The 16,674-nt window shown below is 42.6% G+C and overlaps 1 protein-coding gene across 2 annotated transcripts; it reads left to right on the plus strand.

The window, feature by feature from the left end:
* The first annotated feature begins 817 nt into the window (after positions 1-817).
* On the plus strand, positions 818-15,473 carry LOC115816932 (glycerol kinase). Of its 2 annotated transcripts, XM_030780116.1 has the most exons (21): positions 818-923; positions 3,104-3,177; positions 4,111-4,217; positions 4,380-4,457; positions 4,721-4,800; positions 5,516-5,653; positions 5,999-6,108; positions 6,446-6,512; positions 6,956-6,973; positions 8,191-8,226; positions 8,379-8,446; positions 8,823-8,865; positions 9,006-9,086; positions 9,405-9,483; positions 9,584-9,680; positions 10,155-10,239; positions 10,800-10,920; positions 11,641-11,784; positions 12,277-12,363; positions 13,138-13,224; positions 14,708-15,473. In XM_030780116.1, the coding sequence occupies exons 1-21, from the start codon at positions 831-833 to the stop codon at positions 14,722-14,724; spliced, it is 1,710 nt and encodes a 569-aa protein (XP_030635976.1). In that variant the 5' UTR covers positions 818-830; the 3' UTR covers positions 14,725-15,473. The 2 variants fall into 2 exon arrangements, with proteins under 2 accessions (XP_030635976.1, XP_030635974.1); XM_030780114.1 differs by lacking the exon at positions 6,956-6,973.
* Positions 15,474-16,674: the final 1,201 nt, after the last annotated feature.

The raw sequence follows: 16,674 nt of genomic DNA on the forward strand, positions 1-16,674 counted from the left end.
ACCAACTGGATGGCAAAGGGGCTATTTGGAAGTGTTAGCAGCAAAACATGCGTGAACTGGAGGCACGCACAACGTTCAGATGGGAATGAACATACAGTTTGAAAATACTGGCCGTGCACGGACGGCACGGGTTTGGTGTAAAAAGAATTATATGAACTCACCAAACGTTAGCCAAAAATCTGCGCTTTGAATTTACAGTTGTTCATATGGACATATGGAAGGACCGCAAAGATCTGCCAAGACTGTGGACTGGGATAAAATGAGAAATAACGTAACGTTATTTATACGTAATGTGTAATTAAACTGGTTTTATTTGTTCGGTTGATTAAATTCAGTTTAATGAAGTTTGTTGTTGATTGTTCATATATGCTTTCCCTAATTTGTTGACAAGTTACTAGCGCTCTCCGGTTTTTAGGTAATAGCGCATGTTTCAGAAAATTCACACGTTTGTTTAGGTTCAGGTCTGCATCGTTTGCTTCGCCTTCCACGAACGCAAACTCAAATTATTTATTGTTGGAATGATTAAAGGATTGCTACAAAGTAGTATTTAAAGGAATTGGGTTAGCTAGATAAATTAGTGTTTCTTTCCTTATTTTAATCCAATAGAGTGGTAAATCCAGTCAAATGTATCCTAAAACACCGCTTTGGCAAACTCTTCCTCCCAGGCTGCGTGCCAAACTCCTCCCACATATGGGTGTGTGTCCCGACGTCATCACCCCGGGACGCGCTTTGGCAAGCGTTGTGTCAAAAATCCGTGCCGGGGGACGTGCTAGACAAGGGGGGGGTACCCGGGTCTGTCTTAAACCACTGGCTGCAGGTCACAGCTCCAAATGAACAGTACAATGGCCGCATCGTCGAACAGAATCATGCTGGGCCCCCTCGTCGCCGCCATCGATCAGGGCACAAGCTCGACGCGTTTTCTGGTAAGTCACAACGTGCTCAAACTAGCTATCAATTCTCCATTCCGCTGGCGTGCAGCAGAGATTCAGAGTCCTTCATGCCCTTGCCAGTTAGAAAAGACTTGACTGGTATCTCTTAATCCATAAAGAGCGAGCGAGAGAGAGGATCTACCTATTGGTTTTTGGCTTTTAAAGTTTGAATGAAGTTCGGTCCTCTGCTCCGAGGGATACGCGATTTTGACGCATAGTGATTAGGGTCCTGATAAGAGATTAGCCTCTCTCGCATGACAGGTCTGTCTCTAAGACCAATTAACCAGCGACCCCAGCAGTCAGCGCTTCGTATTATAGACGATTTCGCTTATCTCTCGGACTTCAGTTCGCTGGTTGTTAGGCTACCATTACTTTAAACGCGCCATATTCGAAAAGATTGCATGTTTTGTTCCATTCCTATAGTATCATTTTTGGTAAATGTATGAAATATAGACTAATTATTAAGCTTAATCGGCTGTCAGGTAGCCTAGGGACGTACACTGAATAGTCAGTCGAAAACTGGGTTGAAGCCATTCGATGTTTTAATGGGTTTACAGCACAGAGTGAAATCGATGCAGTCGTTGTTAAAATCACCCGAAACGCTACAATAACTGACTCTCTTTCGACAAGCCCGCATTGGTGAGACAATGTTTCAGAGAGCCATTGACTCTTTAAAAGTTTTGAGCCCGTGAGAAACTAAGCGGTTTAATTGTTTGAGACGAGTTAGTGTTGTGTTGGCATGTGAGGTGGACATGTGGAACCTCAGCCCTTCGTGTGTGTGTGTGCTGTGGCCCCCTACAGCAAGGCATCTTTCTCTCTCTTTCTCTCTCTCTGTCTTTTCAAGAAAAGGGTCACAACCATTCAGGACAGTTGCCACCTCAGAGGGTCCAGCTGGGGCCAGATTGGACAGGTCTTGACCGGTTTCACCCCCTCCAGTAACATTTGTAGAAAGGGTGGTGTTTAAGAATTCTCATTGGATACAGCCAGGAGGGCTTTTAGGTGGACAGCATGTGTCCCCTCCCTGGTTTCTGTTAGGCAAATGTGCTCTGGTCCAGTTTAGTCAACGGTGAATAAGGGAGTGCAGGCATCATATCGAAACAGCACTCCGATAGCTGTGGTAAAAATGTTTTGGTCAGGAACTGGGGCTATATTGAATTTTTTTTTTTTACCTGTTCACTTTAAAATTTGAGGTGTGAACGGGGTATTATCTAAGTAAAAGTACAGAAGCCTTAATTACAGGGATCCTTAGGGAGTCTTAATTAGATGCTTCCCAGTGTCAGAGGAAGGCCATAAAACAGCGAAAGGCCATTGGTCTGAGATTGTGGTCTGTTTTGAATTCCAGTGTGAACACTCTGTGCATGGTTTGGTTTAGAGAGTGGCTTAACCCACAGATTAACTGGGTCAGAACAAGCTTATGGGATAATTCATAAATATAAAAATATATTAATTTAAAAACTTCTTTGTTTCAGAGTCCCGAATTTCAGACAAAAAAAAAAAAAAGAATAAATAAACAAAAGGGTCAAACGCGTTCATTTAGAAAAGTGAACCGGTTTCTTTGGTTGGTTTCTGCAAGGTTTCTCCCTTGCTTTTTAGGTGTGGTTGTGTCCTCCAGTGCTGAACAACAGGTTCTTTTGTTAGCGGAGCGTGCACCGTGACATCTGGGAGACCAATCAGCTACCATTTTTGTCTGTGTAGGTGCAGCCATTTGAACAGTTGTTTTGAGCAGCTGTTTAGAGTGGTTGAAAGGCTCTTTTCTAGAGGCTTGGTCGTGGACCATTAGAATCAATAGGACTATAAATTAGTAAATGAGTGAGCGTGTGAAACAGAAAAAAAAACAAAAAAACAGGAGACATGACACAGATGTGTTGCAAGCTGGAAATAATTAGCCAGTAGATAATTGTTTACATAATTGCTCCAAAAACTTGACCATCTTAATCAGTCCTCTAGAGGAATCTGTATGAGAGTGAGACGTTAAAAATCAGTTCAGTTTTCAACGCGTTCCCTCACTGTCCACGCTTTTCTTCATTGTCCTTCCTTCTGCTCTGTCTGTTTTCTTTGTGTATGAGGTCAGAAGTTATGTCATATGAAATATCATTTGCTGTTGCATAGTGACTGGTATTAATGTGTGTGTGTGTGTGTGTGTGTGTGTGTGTGTGTGTGTGTGTGGCCCACAGGTTTTCAACGCCAGAACTGCAGAGCTCCTCAGCCACCATCAAGTAGAGATCAAACAGAGTTTCCCTAAGGAGGGGTGAGTGGTGTGTGTGCCTGTGTGTGTGTGCCTGTGTGTGTGTGCCTGTGTGTGTGTGCCTGTGTGTGTGCGCCTGTGTGTGTGTGTGTGTGTGTGTGTTCCTGCTAATTGTATGCAGGATCTGCTCAGGACACTTTTAGATTCAAACAGACATATTTGCCAGAGAAAAAACAAAAACAAACACATAACTAAATAATGTCCTCCATCTCTCTCAGGTCTACTGTCAAATGATTTGATCTCTGAGCAGACCTTATCGGTTGAAAAATTATTCTTTTTTTTTTTTTTTTTTTAAATGTATGTTTGTTCCTGTTCTATTTCAGTTATTGTAAGAAACCTTACAGTTGACATTTTCCCCATTGGCTTCACCATTTGAATCAGTATTAGAGTTATGAAACATGAAGGACAAAGATTGTCTTTGTTGAAAGCGTTGGCTAATCGGCCGTTTCAGTAATAGCCATTTTGGATCAGCTCAACTGGACTTTCCATTTTGATTGTAGAAACTGGGCTGTGAAACAGACACGCATACCTCTACGGTAAATGACCGGCTTTATACAGCGATAAACTAGGGACTGCCCTGTCACAGGGTTCATTTAAGTGCGACACAGGCGTGTTGTGGTATGACTGCTGGTCCCTGTCTTTGAGTGTGTGGTGTTATATGTAAATACATATCCTCAGTTAACGGGTACTTTTCTTCAGAAGAACTTATAAAACGTAAAAAGTGCTTACAGTTTGATAGCTAAACAATAATGCCCTATTAGGCCCACCAACAAGAACCGATGTATGAAGATAAGCGATTCCAGCACAAAGCAGCTGATAAGATCGGTAACGTGCTGTTACGCAAGATGGGTTCAGTGTTCAGGCCAAACTACCACGATACCCAGTGTTCAGGGCGAAGTGCGTTAGCCGTGATATTGTACCGGTTCTTCTCCTTAGCTGGGTGGAAGAGGACCCTAAGGAAATTCTGCAGTCCGTGTATGAATGCATGGACAGAACCTGCGAGAAACTAACCCAGCTCAACATCGACATCTCCAACATCAAAGGTATCCACGGCGATGCACGTCGAGTTCCCAACCGCCAAGCTACCCACATTAAAAAAAAAAAAAAAAACACGTAAAAAAACTATCTTTTTACCCCTGTTTTTTTTTTTTTTTTGTGGTTACTGAATTTTGCTCATTGTATGTTTGGTTTGACTCTCTTTCTAGCCATTGGCGTGACCAATCAGAGAGAGACGACGCTCGTTTGGGATAAAGAAACAGGAGAGCCTCTGTACAATGCTATTGGTAAGTGATGTTTTTTTTGTTGTTGTTTTGAATATGAGGTAACCCACACCTGGTTTTGATCAGAACGGTCCGCTTGACAATTTGGCACCTAAACAAACCGTCGTTTTATTTATTTTCGCGTGAATGTTGAGTGACTCTGACCGTTTTTACGTATATATGTTCACGCGTGCGGGCACTTTACCGTCGTAAACATTTGTGCTCGGCGCTTTAGCGTGTACAGTACAGAAAATGATGACAGTAACTCACATGCTGAATTCTCGCAGTGTGGCTGGATTTGCGGACACAGTCCACCGTGGAACGACTCATCAACAAAACGCCGGGAAGGAACAAAAACCACCTGAAGGTGAGATCAGAGTTGTCTGTCGGGGGGGGGGGGATGCCATCCCCCTTGGTAGCAAAATGACCAAAATGCGTCGCCCTTGTTAACCCGCCATCCCCCCACATACGCTATAGAGTAGTGTCAGTGACCATCGGGCCATCTCCCCTGTTGGCCGCTGGGCCTTCCCCCTTGTTAAAAAATAACAACACCTACTGCCAAAGTTATTTAACGAATAAATATCACGGCGTTGTTTCTCGTCTTTTGATGGAAGAGAGGATGCAGAAGTGGCAGAAAATGACACTCACTTTTCTCACTGTCTTTTTTCTGTTTCACTAAGGGTTTGCCATAGTGTTAGTCTACATACACAGATAGTCAGATGCATAGTGTTACTTTTATTTTTATCTTTTTTCCCCCCCGTGTGTGTTTTGTTATTTAGCCGTTTAACCTTAATGGGCAGACGGATGCAGAACGAGCCCATGTCTCACTGTGAGGACTTCACATTCTTTCAACTGTTTAGACTCCGCCATGACATTTGAAATTCGTTCCAATCTCTCTTTCTCTCTCTCCCTTTCTGTCTTTGCGTGTCTCTCTCTGCCTCTCTCTGTCTCTCTCTTTCTGTGTCTCTCTCTTTCTGTCTCTCTCTGCCTCTCTCTCGCTCTCGCTCTCTCTTTCTCTTTCTCTCTCCTCTCTTTCTCTCTCTCTCTCTCTCTGTCTCTCTCTCTCTCTCTCTGTATTGCAGCATAAGACGGGCCTTCCCATCAGTACGTATTTCAGTGCGGTGAAGCTGCGTTGGCTGATGGATAATGTGACTGAGGTGCATGAGGCTGTGTTGTCCCACAGGGCCATGTTTGGCACAGTGGACTCCTGGCTCATCTGGGTAAGACCAGTCTGAACGAGGATGGGAAAGCCCAGTCTAAAAAATGAACTGACGCCAGAGTTAAAGTACTGCAATATTTTACAACCCAGGCTCCAAGGATTAATATAACAGTTTAACAGACTTGTTTATATATGTTTATATATAACAGACTTGTTTGTATTCGCATAGACAAACACTAGAACCTAGATATGTTTGGCTCTTGTCAGAAAAAGTTCGGTGTTGTTGGTAATATTGAGTGTCTAAAACAATTTCATAAGGATGATTATGACGATTTTAAACAACCAGTCAGCTTTTCAGGAATCCCATTCAATCCTTTTCTTTTCTTTTCTCTTCTCTTCTTTTCAGTGTCTAACTGGGGGGAAGAAAGGAGGTGTGCACTGTACTGATGTGACTAATGCCAGCAGGACAATGCTCTTCAACATTCACACAATGGACTGGGATCCTGACCTCTGCAAGTACGTCTAAAAACACACACACACGCACATCCACACATTTACACACTCAAATACATATACACTCCCACACACACACACATATACACACTCACATATATTTCACACACACACACAACCCACACATCCACACATTTACACACTCAAATACATGTACACTCCCACACACACACATATACACACTCACATATATTTCACACACACAACCCACACACACACACACACACACACACACATTAAAATAGAATTAACTTCATGTTTGACATGGAGATGATGCGGTGTTGTGGGTGAAGGGACAGAAACGTTAAGCCACCATACCGTGCGTGTGTGTGTCATCCAGGTATTTCGATATTCCCATGGAGATTTTGCCAAAAGTGAGGAGTTCCTCAGAAATCTACGGCCTGATGGTAAGAAAAACGCATTCGCCTCTCTCCCTGCTTTAGTCAGAGAGGCGTTACATTCGTCTGAAGCATCAAACGTCAAAGCTATTGACAATCACAACCCTATGTCTCTGTCTGAGGGTGAAAAAAAAAAAAAACAGTTACTCAGCACTAAAAAAAATGAATAAATGAAAATGATCTTGAAACTTTTCTCTCCGGAGTAAATCCTATGTACAGGCCTCTTATCTGCTTCTGCTGCCTTTCCAGCTCTGGAATTCTGTGCAATTTTCCTCATGTTCCCAGCCAGATCCCCTCCCCCTCCAGTTATGCTTTATTTTATTTATTTATTTTGCTCTGAAGCCGTAAAATTTTTGCCCCCCCCCCCTTTCTTCTGACAAACTGAGATTGCCTCTCTTTATCACGACTCTGCTCTTTTTCGTCCTGTCCCGGCTCTCTGGGCTGACTGATAGAAAATTTGTTCTAGTCTGGTAAGTAAGGCCTCCGTCCTGGTTTTCACTCCTCCTCGCCGTCGCCGTCATTTTCGTTGTGGTTGTCATCTTGCCCCCCCCCCCCCGCTGTTCCCATCAAGCAGCGCATTTCCAATACCTCTAAGGAGACTTCTTCTTCTTCTTCTTCTTCAAGCGCAAGCGTTCTATTCACAAAACGAACTTTTTTTTTTTTTTTTTTTTTTAAATAAAACCGACGTTTGTCGGTATTTGGTCGAAGACGCACACGTGCTCAAAGCTCAGATAGAGCCTTTGTTGTTGGAAATGTGCTGGATGAAGTTTCTGAGTTTCCTTCTTTCTGTGGCTGCTGGTTTGATCTGCCGCTTGTCCACTTACTGGACTTACCTTTACACAGGAAGGAACACCTTTTTGCTTTTGTTTTTGTTTGTTCGTTTTTATTTTTTTGGAAACGGTCAAAATCTGTCCGTACAGGCTGCAGCCTGTAATGTCTGTCACGTGTGATCTATGATATGTATTTTCCCGGGCTGTTCCTTTTTGTCTGCGTAAACACACACGCTCCCATTTCACGCCAGCTTCCTCGTAAACTCTCACCTCGGTCAGGGGTGGACCTCGGAACCCCCGGTCCCGTTGGACGCGACTCTAACGTCCTCGTGGGTCTCGGGGCGTCCTTGACCGACCCGCGCACGCGCGCGCCTCTGTGGCCTGATCTCCAGCTTCTCCGTGTTTGCGCCTCTCTCCTGTTTTTTCTCCTCCTTCTCACGTTTGCTCCCAGGGAGCGAGGTAGAAAGACTATGCTATGCTTTAGCTGACTCCTTCTGCCGCGTGTGGGGTGGTTGCTTTTGTGATGCTTTGTGACGTTTTGTAAGTAAGGTTTTCACGCTCGTCTTCTCACATGGTCGTTGATAAGTTTGACAACAGGGTGAAGGTGTAATCTCTTGGGGTTCTTTTACAAGTTACCATCATATTTATTGTACATTTGTCATTTATTTGTACAAATGAGATGGAAACAAAAAAAAAAAAAAAAACAAAACCTCTGATATGTTCTGGAAATCTGATTGAAAGAGGCAAAAACCATCCATTAGATATCACTACATAATCTAGATACCTTTGTAAACCTTACTGCAGAGATTTTAATTGCCTGGATTATACAGGGGATTTTGAATGCTAGTGAGGGATTGGGATTAGGCTGATTGATTTGAATGTCTAACTGTTATATGTTGTATATGTTTCTCCTTCAGAAATCTGGTTCTCTCACTGGAGTGCCCATATCAGGAGTAAGTTTGATCAGATTCTCATGTTTCATGTTTTTTTCATAATTGTGTCTTTTAATGGACTACAGTAATAGCATCCGGTGTTATAGAATACATGAGGATTAAGGTGTATGCGTGTGTGTGTGTGTGTGTGTGTGTCTCTGCATGTTTTATAGTGTCTCGGAGATCAGTCAGCAGCACTGGTAGGACAGATGTGCTTTCAGGATGGCCAAGCCAAAAACACGTGAGAATAGCTCTTCTGTTTTGCTTTTTTTTTGTTTGTTTGTTTGTTTGTTTTTTTTCTCCCTAAAATGTTGTGTATTGTCCTCAGTCATCGTGTGTTTCTAAAACCTCCTTGTGTTTTGGTATGTTGTAAGGCATTGTCAAAATGGTCTCGTGTTCAGTCAGTTGTGTTCTGAACGCACACAGTTAATTTAATTCATCAATAAGACATCGGAAAGTTTCTCTCCTGCCAAACAACACTCGCCGTCTGAAATAGCGATTTTACTGTTCATGCCTGTCAGTTTCTTTTGTCTTGATTGGATCCAGAATGTTCGAAAAGTCAATGAGAATTCCATCAGTGAGCAGTCAGTCGCGTTACGCAACTCGTCTCTTTTCAGGTATGGAACCGGCTGTTTCCTGCTTAGAAACACTGGAAGCAAGGTACCCCTCCTTTACACAACTCTGCTAATTAAACCAAGTCATGAATTTATTTACCTATATGATGTTCAAGCATGTTTCTTCTCTCTCTCTCTCTCTCTCTCTCTCTCTCTCTCTGTGTGTCCTGCACTGACGCTCTGTAGCCAGTGATGTCAGATCACGGCCTCCTGACCACGGTCGCGTACAAACTGGGCAGAGACAAGCCGCCCTGCTACGCTCTGGAGGTAAGCGTGGTCATTTTTTTCCCCAGTCTTCGTGTCCTCTTAAGCCGTTTCGGATCAGTCAACGTCGGGTACCATTTTCATTAAGGTTATGTTTTATTATGTGTCATGTGACAAGTATGAGGAACCTTAATAATAAAACACTCGACCTGCAGAAATTGTAAGGTTCGCGTCTTCAGAACTTTCAGTTTTTGTAGGGTTTTTGCTCGTGTTTGATCTGTAATATTCTAACTCTTTCGGCTTTGATGAATCGTTACCAAAGCTGTCATCTTCATCAGACTTTCTGGGCTAATTCTGACAACGCTGATTTGTGTTTGTCAGGGTTCAGTAGCCATAGCAGGAGCGGTCGTCCGCTGGTTGAAGGATAACCTTGGAATCATCCAGACTTCTTCAGAACTTGGTTAGCATCTCCGGTTCGCGCGTCCAAAACTGAGTCAAAATCCTCTCTGTGTTCTAAAACTTGTCTGATGTTCACTGACCTTGTGCTGTTTGCCCCTCAGAGAAACTGGCCGCGGGCGTCGGCACATCGTACGGCTGCTATTTCGTCCCGGCGTTCTCTGGGTTGTACGCCCCCTACTGGGAGCCTAGCGCCAGAGGGTAAGAGACTTTTGCCATATAAGGAAGGTTTTTTTGAGATTCTGCGTTGAGAGCTGTAAATATAGGGCAATGGATCTATCCTGGTGAATACAGATTCTTGATAATTGCTCACAGTAAATGTGTTTTCGGTGTAATCTGTGGGTTAATGTAATCTATGGGTTAATTTAATCAGTGAGAATTTCATGTGTGTAGCTGTAAGCTCTAAGGTATCCCCCCCCCCCCCCCCCCCCCCCCAACCATTGTTGCCAAGCTAGTTAAATCTTTGCTTTTATTTTCCTAATATGCCTCTTAATAACGGTCACTGCGTTAACAGCGGTAGCACTGAACTATCAACAAGGACCGTAGTTCTAACGTGTAAAGTCTATGTTGTGCGTCATGGGAAACAAACATGAAAAAAACGTAACGAGTAAGGGACACGTCAGCGAGGCGTCGTGACAGAAAGATGAATCGTTTCTCTGGTCGTTTCTCCCACAGAATCATCTGCGGTTTGACTCAGTTCACGAACAGGAGTCACCTGGCCTTCGCCGCTCTGGAGGCTGTTTGCTTTCAAACACGAGAGGTACCTCTACACCCTCCTCTAAACCACTCAAATACTCAAAATATGTCAAACAGCTCTTCTCAAATTTATTTAGCTTTTGTTTTTTTTTTTTTGTTTTTTTTCACGATAGCACCACCAGTTTTCTTTTGGGGTTTGTTTTAATAGGACAGAGAGAAGTCAGTTTTTTTGTGTGTGTGTGGGTTCAGTGTGTTTTAGGAAGGATGGCGTGATTTGAACTGTCAGTTGGTTTATAAACACACTGAGTAACTGGTTTACAGATTGATATGATTGATTCTGGTTGACTGATAAACTGATTGATTTAGGTATGTGTAGGACTGATTACCGAGTGGGTAGAGCATTGATAAATGGATAGAATAAGTTTGTTTGGTGGAATAATGAACGGACCAGCAGCAGTGGGCTTAAACAAGGATTGATTGCTATGTTGAATTGATATGCAGATATTTGGCGGATGGGTAACCGTGCGACGGGGTGTTTTTTTGTGGATGTGATTGATGGAGTGGATGGTAATTTGACGGAATGATAAAACGCGTTCATTAAACGTCTCGCCGGGGTTCACGCAGATCTTGGACGCGATGAATCAAGACAGCGGCATCCCCCTGAACCAGCTGCAGGTGGACGGAGGCATGACCTCCAACCGCCTCCTCATGCAGCTCCAGGCCGACATCCTGTGCATCCCCGTGGGTAAGGCACACAACACAAACAGATCAATAAACAAACACACAGAACAATAAACACACAAAACAATATATCTTTCTGTAAGAGCTGTCCCTCATCAACACATTCAGATGGATTGTATTTTTTTTTTTTTAAACAACGTGTTAAGCGACATAGTAAAACTACTAGAACAATCACATGGTTGGGACGCAGACAAAAACAATAACGTTGCCAAGAGCTGGGGGGTATTCCAGAAAGCAGGTTTAGTGAAAACTCAGAGTTAGTTAACTCAGTCAGTAGTAAACCTCCTAATAGAAGAGTCTGTTAGGAGAATGAAGCCATAGGGCTCTTCTATTAGGAGGTTTACTACTTACTCTGAGTTAACTTACTCTGAGTAGTTAATGCGTTACCAAATCTCTGATCAGTCACTGACCACGTTTCTGTCACTGGTTTTCCTCTCACCGTAAGTCTTCGGAAACTCTTTTCTCACGCTGTCACTGGAACTGGAGGCTGGTATTACATGTGAGCGTTACTGGGCTCGCAACATCAAGCAGTTGATTGTTATGACAATGTTGGCAATGTTCTAAAGCAGAACAGCGTTCGTGTGAATGATTTCATTAAGTGTGTCTGTGTGTCTGTGTGTCTGTGTGCGTGTGTGCGTGTGTGCGCGCGTGTGTGCGTGTGCGTGTGTGTGCGTGTGTGTGCGTGTGTGTGTGTGTGTGTGTTGTATTGACGACGGTCCTTTAGTGAAGCCGTCCATGCCCGAGACAACGGCTCTCGGCGCCGCCATGGCAGCGGGCGCGGCCGAGGGGGTCAGCGTTTGGAGCCTGAACCCCGAGGACCTCACAGAGGTCACCTCCGAAAAGTTTGAGCCTCAGATCAACCCAGAAGGTGAGAGAAGTTTTGATCCCAACTCGTCATATCTGCTCATTTACTGTTTACTCTGTTACGTTTATTTTCATAACGGTTTATTTTCATAATGGTTTATTTTCATGAAGCAACTTTCAGACCAGTCCTCCTGTATTTTATATTTTATATTTTTTCTAAAGCACCTTTCCTTCCAGTGCCATCTGAAGTGCATGAAATGACAAAACGTAATACTAACCTGGGGGGGAAGAGGGTGTCTATTCATCAAAGCCAATGTACAGGATAATTACTGGGGCAGCATTGACCTTGTGTTACCTAGCGATCTGTCTCTCTCCGAGGGCCGTGTTTAAGAGCTCAAATGAGTCATTCATATCTTCGTGGACGGGTCTTTTTTTTTTTGTTTAACACAATGTCCGGGCCCTGTTCTAGCTCGAGCTCTGGTGCCTCCGTGGGCTTTTTTTTTTCCCGAACCGAACACGGCGGAGCTATGACTTTTATCTCTGATCTTTACTGCAGAGAGCGAGTTCCGCTACGCGCGGTGGAAAAAAGCCGTTCAGAGAGCCATGAACTGGGAGACCACCGAACCCATCTGCAATGGAAACGGTTAGCGCTGCTTCTCTCTCTCTCTCTTTTTTTCTTCTTTCCTCCCCACCCCCCCCCACACAGTTCTCCAGCTGAATACATGTTCCCGTCAGTTAGAGCAGAGCACTGTAAAATTGCATCACTTCTTTTTTTCTTTTTTTTACTGAAATGTCAAAACTAAAAAGGGGGTTTTACTCTTGCCTGTTGTGAGTGAAAAGGTGGAATTACAGGTTCGGCTTGTTGAGTTACATTTTCGACAAAACCATGGCGAAAGCGTGACCTGATGGTCTGTGGTTAAAAAAAAAAAAAAATATATATATATATATATATTTTTTTTTTTACATCAATTAGGTATGAATCTAAGAGGTGATTTATTACAGCTGTTCCTAAATGCAAATTGCTAATTGATAAAATTATATGTGATTAAACGACCGTGAATCCATTTTGAGCAAATACTCTACGTGAATGGCAGCATCAGATCCGTTTCTAAGTATTGGCTATTTGTTTTACTAATGTGTTTGATTATACAGTGTTGTTAAGATTCAAAGAGATTTTATTTACGTAACAGAAGCATAAAGAAAAATGTATCTATAAATCCAAACGTGATCAGTAATATGAGAGAGCGTTTTAGGGCTAATGTCTCAGTGGATATCAGAATGCAAGTGGATGACACAATGTCTTTTTATGAGTCCATTATAAGGTTCTGTGTGTACACAACCAGTAGGTCCTCATTTGTCTTCTCTTTCTCTCCTCTGTCCTGCGTGTATTGGGAGCTGGGGTCTGGACATCCTACAGAGGAAACTAGTATCTTCAGTAGTGTCCCCTTGGGATTTTACATTCTTGGTAGCATGTTAATGTTAATCGGAGCAAAGTACATCGCAGGTCAGTGTGTGGTTGTGACATGGAGAGTATGAAGAGATGTGTGTGTGTGTGTGTGTGTGTGTGTGTGTGTGTGTGTGTGAGAGAAAGAGCGAGAGAGAGAGAGCGAGAGAATGTAAAATTATAGAATGCGTGTGTATGTGTGTGAGTGAGAGAAGGACAGTGACACACACACACACACACACACACATTGTGTCTGGGTGTGTGTGTGTGTGTTATGTATGTGTGTGAGAGAAAGAACATAAGATTATAGAGTGTGTGTGTGAGAGACTGAGAGAGTGACATGTAAGATTGTGTGTGCATGTGTGAGTGAGTTAGAGTGTGTGTGTCTGTGTGTGTCTGACTGACCAATAAACCTCAAGTATATCTGAGAGTGTGAATGTGCAAGTGTGAGTGAAACCTGACTTTACTGTAACATAAATGTAGACTGTGTAATATTTGGGAGATGAGAGCAGAACAGGTCTTTCTGCTTTGAAGGGACCGCAGAAGTCTACACTGTCATAAGAACCCTTGCATCCAAAATTAGACCACATGGATATTCTAATTATCCTTAAGATAACTGCCATCAGATGCACACTCTGCTCACTTCGCAACGTTAAGCTTAACTCGAGTCAGTCAAGCATGTGATCATTTGAATGTATGCATTTACTCACTTATATAATCAGAAGATCGGCCAATGAAAACCTTCAAGTATCATGTGTTCCAGTCCAATTTGGGTTCTGATTGGTTCAAGTGGTATTTGGATATTGACTGAGATCCATTGCAAAAAGCAGTTTCTGTAAGAGAACACACCTGAGTAGTTCAGAATAGGGTACTTAAACCCATTAGACCACTTGAAACAAAGTCAGTAGCCCGCTTCCTGACACACTTAAGTCACTGAAGTTAAGGTAGTAGGAAATGCATCTTTGGCCTTGAGACTTTTGACTCCTGAAGGTTCCTCTCCAGTAATTCTAGCAGCTATCGCTAAGTCGCTAAGTTGACCAGTGTTTAGCCGTCAGATATGTCGCTCAGACACAGACACACGCAGCTTTTGGCTGAAGCCACAGACTCGTAACACATTAGCGAAGGACCTGTTCTCAAGATCTCCGCGCTGCCTTCTCAAAACCGCTCCGACGCTCTGTCGCTCCCCCTCATGTTTCCTTCTCATTGCTTTCATTCCACTTGAGACTTGTTTGTCTCTCTCTCTCTCTCTCTCTCTCCCTCCTAAGACGCTCTCACAGCATTCATCCCTCACTCATACTGCCGCGTTTTTCGCTCTGGCTGCTTCTCTCTTTTGTTTTCACACCGGTCTGCTCCATCTGCTGACTTGCTAAAAGCTTAAGTCGTTCTCTAGCCTGTTAGCGGCGTATAGTATGAGAAGGACATGTTAGCAGGCCAGTGGTGACGATGACACCATGTGAATAACCTGGAACGACGTCTGTCAGTGTTTAGTGTTGACTCAAACATCTTTCCTTTTTTTTTTTTCTCTTTTCTCATCCCTGAACAGGCCACAAACACATTTGAGAAATGCTCCGCGGTTTCGGAAGAGGAGTACGACCCCGGCGATTGGCATATTCACCACCCCTTCCAAAAGGTCCAGTGACCACTCAGCGTGGTGTTGTGGCAGTGCCTCTCCCTAAAGAACATTCCAACCGAAAACTGTCAGTACTCCGTAACACCTCACCCTCTCTATCAGCCCAAAAGAACTTCTCGAGAACTTCCGGGAACGTTCTGCAGGCCTGTCACCGAACGAGCGAATCATTCGATGGTCCACCTGACCCGGAACAAATATATGGGATCTGTTAGACGCGACCTTGAGGCCTGTCCGGTTTTTTTTTGAAAATGATTTTGAATATCATCATGGTGCTGAACCTCAGAGGCGCTGTTGTTCCCTTGTCTTGCACGACCCAGTGGTACGGTAAACCGAAGCGGTGGTTTTTTGTGAAGTGGCTCCATATGCTCGTTCGTTCGCTTTGCTGCTTTATCGATGTTGTAAACTACCACGTTTGTAAAACGCTGTCTATAGTTGATACCTCCTTCCTAATGGTACCGTTTGTCCACCAAAAACACAGCTTCTTTTTTTTTTTTTTTGAAATTGGAAAGACAATCACATTCATTCTGTGTAAGCATGGGCTTTTGTTTTTGAGTTGTTGTTGTTGTTGTTATTTTTTTTGTTTTGTTTTTAGAGAAATGACAAATACCATGAAGAAAGCTGAGGTACAACCTTTCTGAGAAGTAACGTTAGATGTTTTTTAAGCACTTTATGAATCATGTTGTTGGATAGGATATGCACTGTACGCTAGCAATGTGACACGCATTAATACATTTTATTTTTTATGAATTAACGATGCATCTTGCCCATTGAGTTTTTTTTTTTTGTTTGTTTGTTTTGTTTTGTTTTTTTTCCCCTTCGTTATTAACTACAAAATACTGTGCAGGGTTTCAGTTTCAACTGATTTGCCCAAAAACGTTGAAGTGTCTGCCTAGGTTGTCTTTAAGGAGGTAAAAAACAACCACCGTTTTATGGCCAAATTTAGTGCACTGTTGTGGAACCAGAACTTAAGTCAGTTGGAACAGGCATTCAGACTGCAGTACTGTGAAAAACGTTTTGAAAAAGAAAAACAAAAAAAATAGACATGAGCTGTCTCTGGATCAGTTGTGTCAAACCTGTAAAGCATTGTGTATATACATCAGAACCTACTTCTCATTGGAAACGTGTCTGTAATGTTTAATGGGGTTATCTATAAGACTGTGTGGCCATGGTGACTTCACAGACTGTTTTTTTGATGTTAAGGTTGTTTTTCCTCAGACAACAGTGAAGGAAAAACACAAGTCCGTCACTACAACACTGTAGTAGTCTAGTTTGTCTACTTGGCTGTGAGGAATAGTTTATTGTTTTCTGATGGATATAAAAAAAAAAAAACCCCAGATGATGAATTTGATCTGGCAATAAATGGTTATGTGTACCAGTTTTTATTTATTATGGGGTTTTTTTTCTGTTTGTAAGGGAGATAGCTGTTGCACTGAGCTGCTTTGAACTCAAGGCGGACTTACTTTATGTGTAACTGAAGCAGGTTTTTATGAAGTGGTGTAGCTTTGATGTGTTGTTATTTTATTACGGCAGAGATTTTTCCGTTAAATGATTGTCCTTTTTTTTTTTTTTTTTTCTTTTCCCTCGAATACTTGAAATGTGCTATTTAACCTTTTTGAAAATATAAGAGTGGCCAATGTTGGTATTCGATTAGACTTCAAAGGGAAATGGACTTTTTTTTTTTTTTTTTTTTTTTTAAATTTTGATTTTAGACTGTACTTTTTCATTTTGTTTTGTTTTTATGTTTTTAACAACCGTCGCAATCAATTACCTGTCAAAACCGAACTATGAACTTAACATCACACAGCAGAATTTGCTGCAAACAGTTAGTATGTTGTTCTTTCTGTTTTTATTAAACTTTAAACTCTGCTTTTTTTCGCTTT

Source organism: Chanos chanos, chromosome 7 (assembly GCF_902362185.1).
Source record: "Chanos chanos chromosome 7, fChaCha1.1, whole genome shotgun sequence".
NCBI classification, from domain to species: Eukaryota; Metazoa; Chordata; class Actinopteri; order Gonorynchiformes; family Chanidae; genus Chanos; species Chanos chanos.

Bases quoted from the DNA above. Each gene is read 5' to 3' on its own strand.
- LOC115816932 (XM_030780116.1), top strand. From the start codon at position 831: ATGAACAGTACAATGGCCGCATCGTCGAACAGAATCATGCTGGGCCCC. The intron at 4,458-4,720 runs GTAAGTGATGTT...GAATTCTCGCAG, and splicing joins GCCTCTGTACAATGCTATTG to TGTGGCTGGATTTGCGGACA. The intron at 6,109-6,445 runs GTACGTCTAAAA...TGTGTCATCCAG, and splicing joins TGGGATCCTGACCTCTGCAA to GTATTTCGATATTCCCATGG.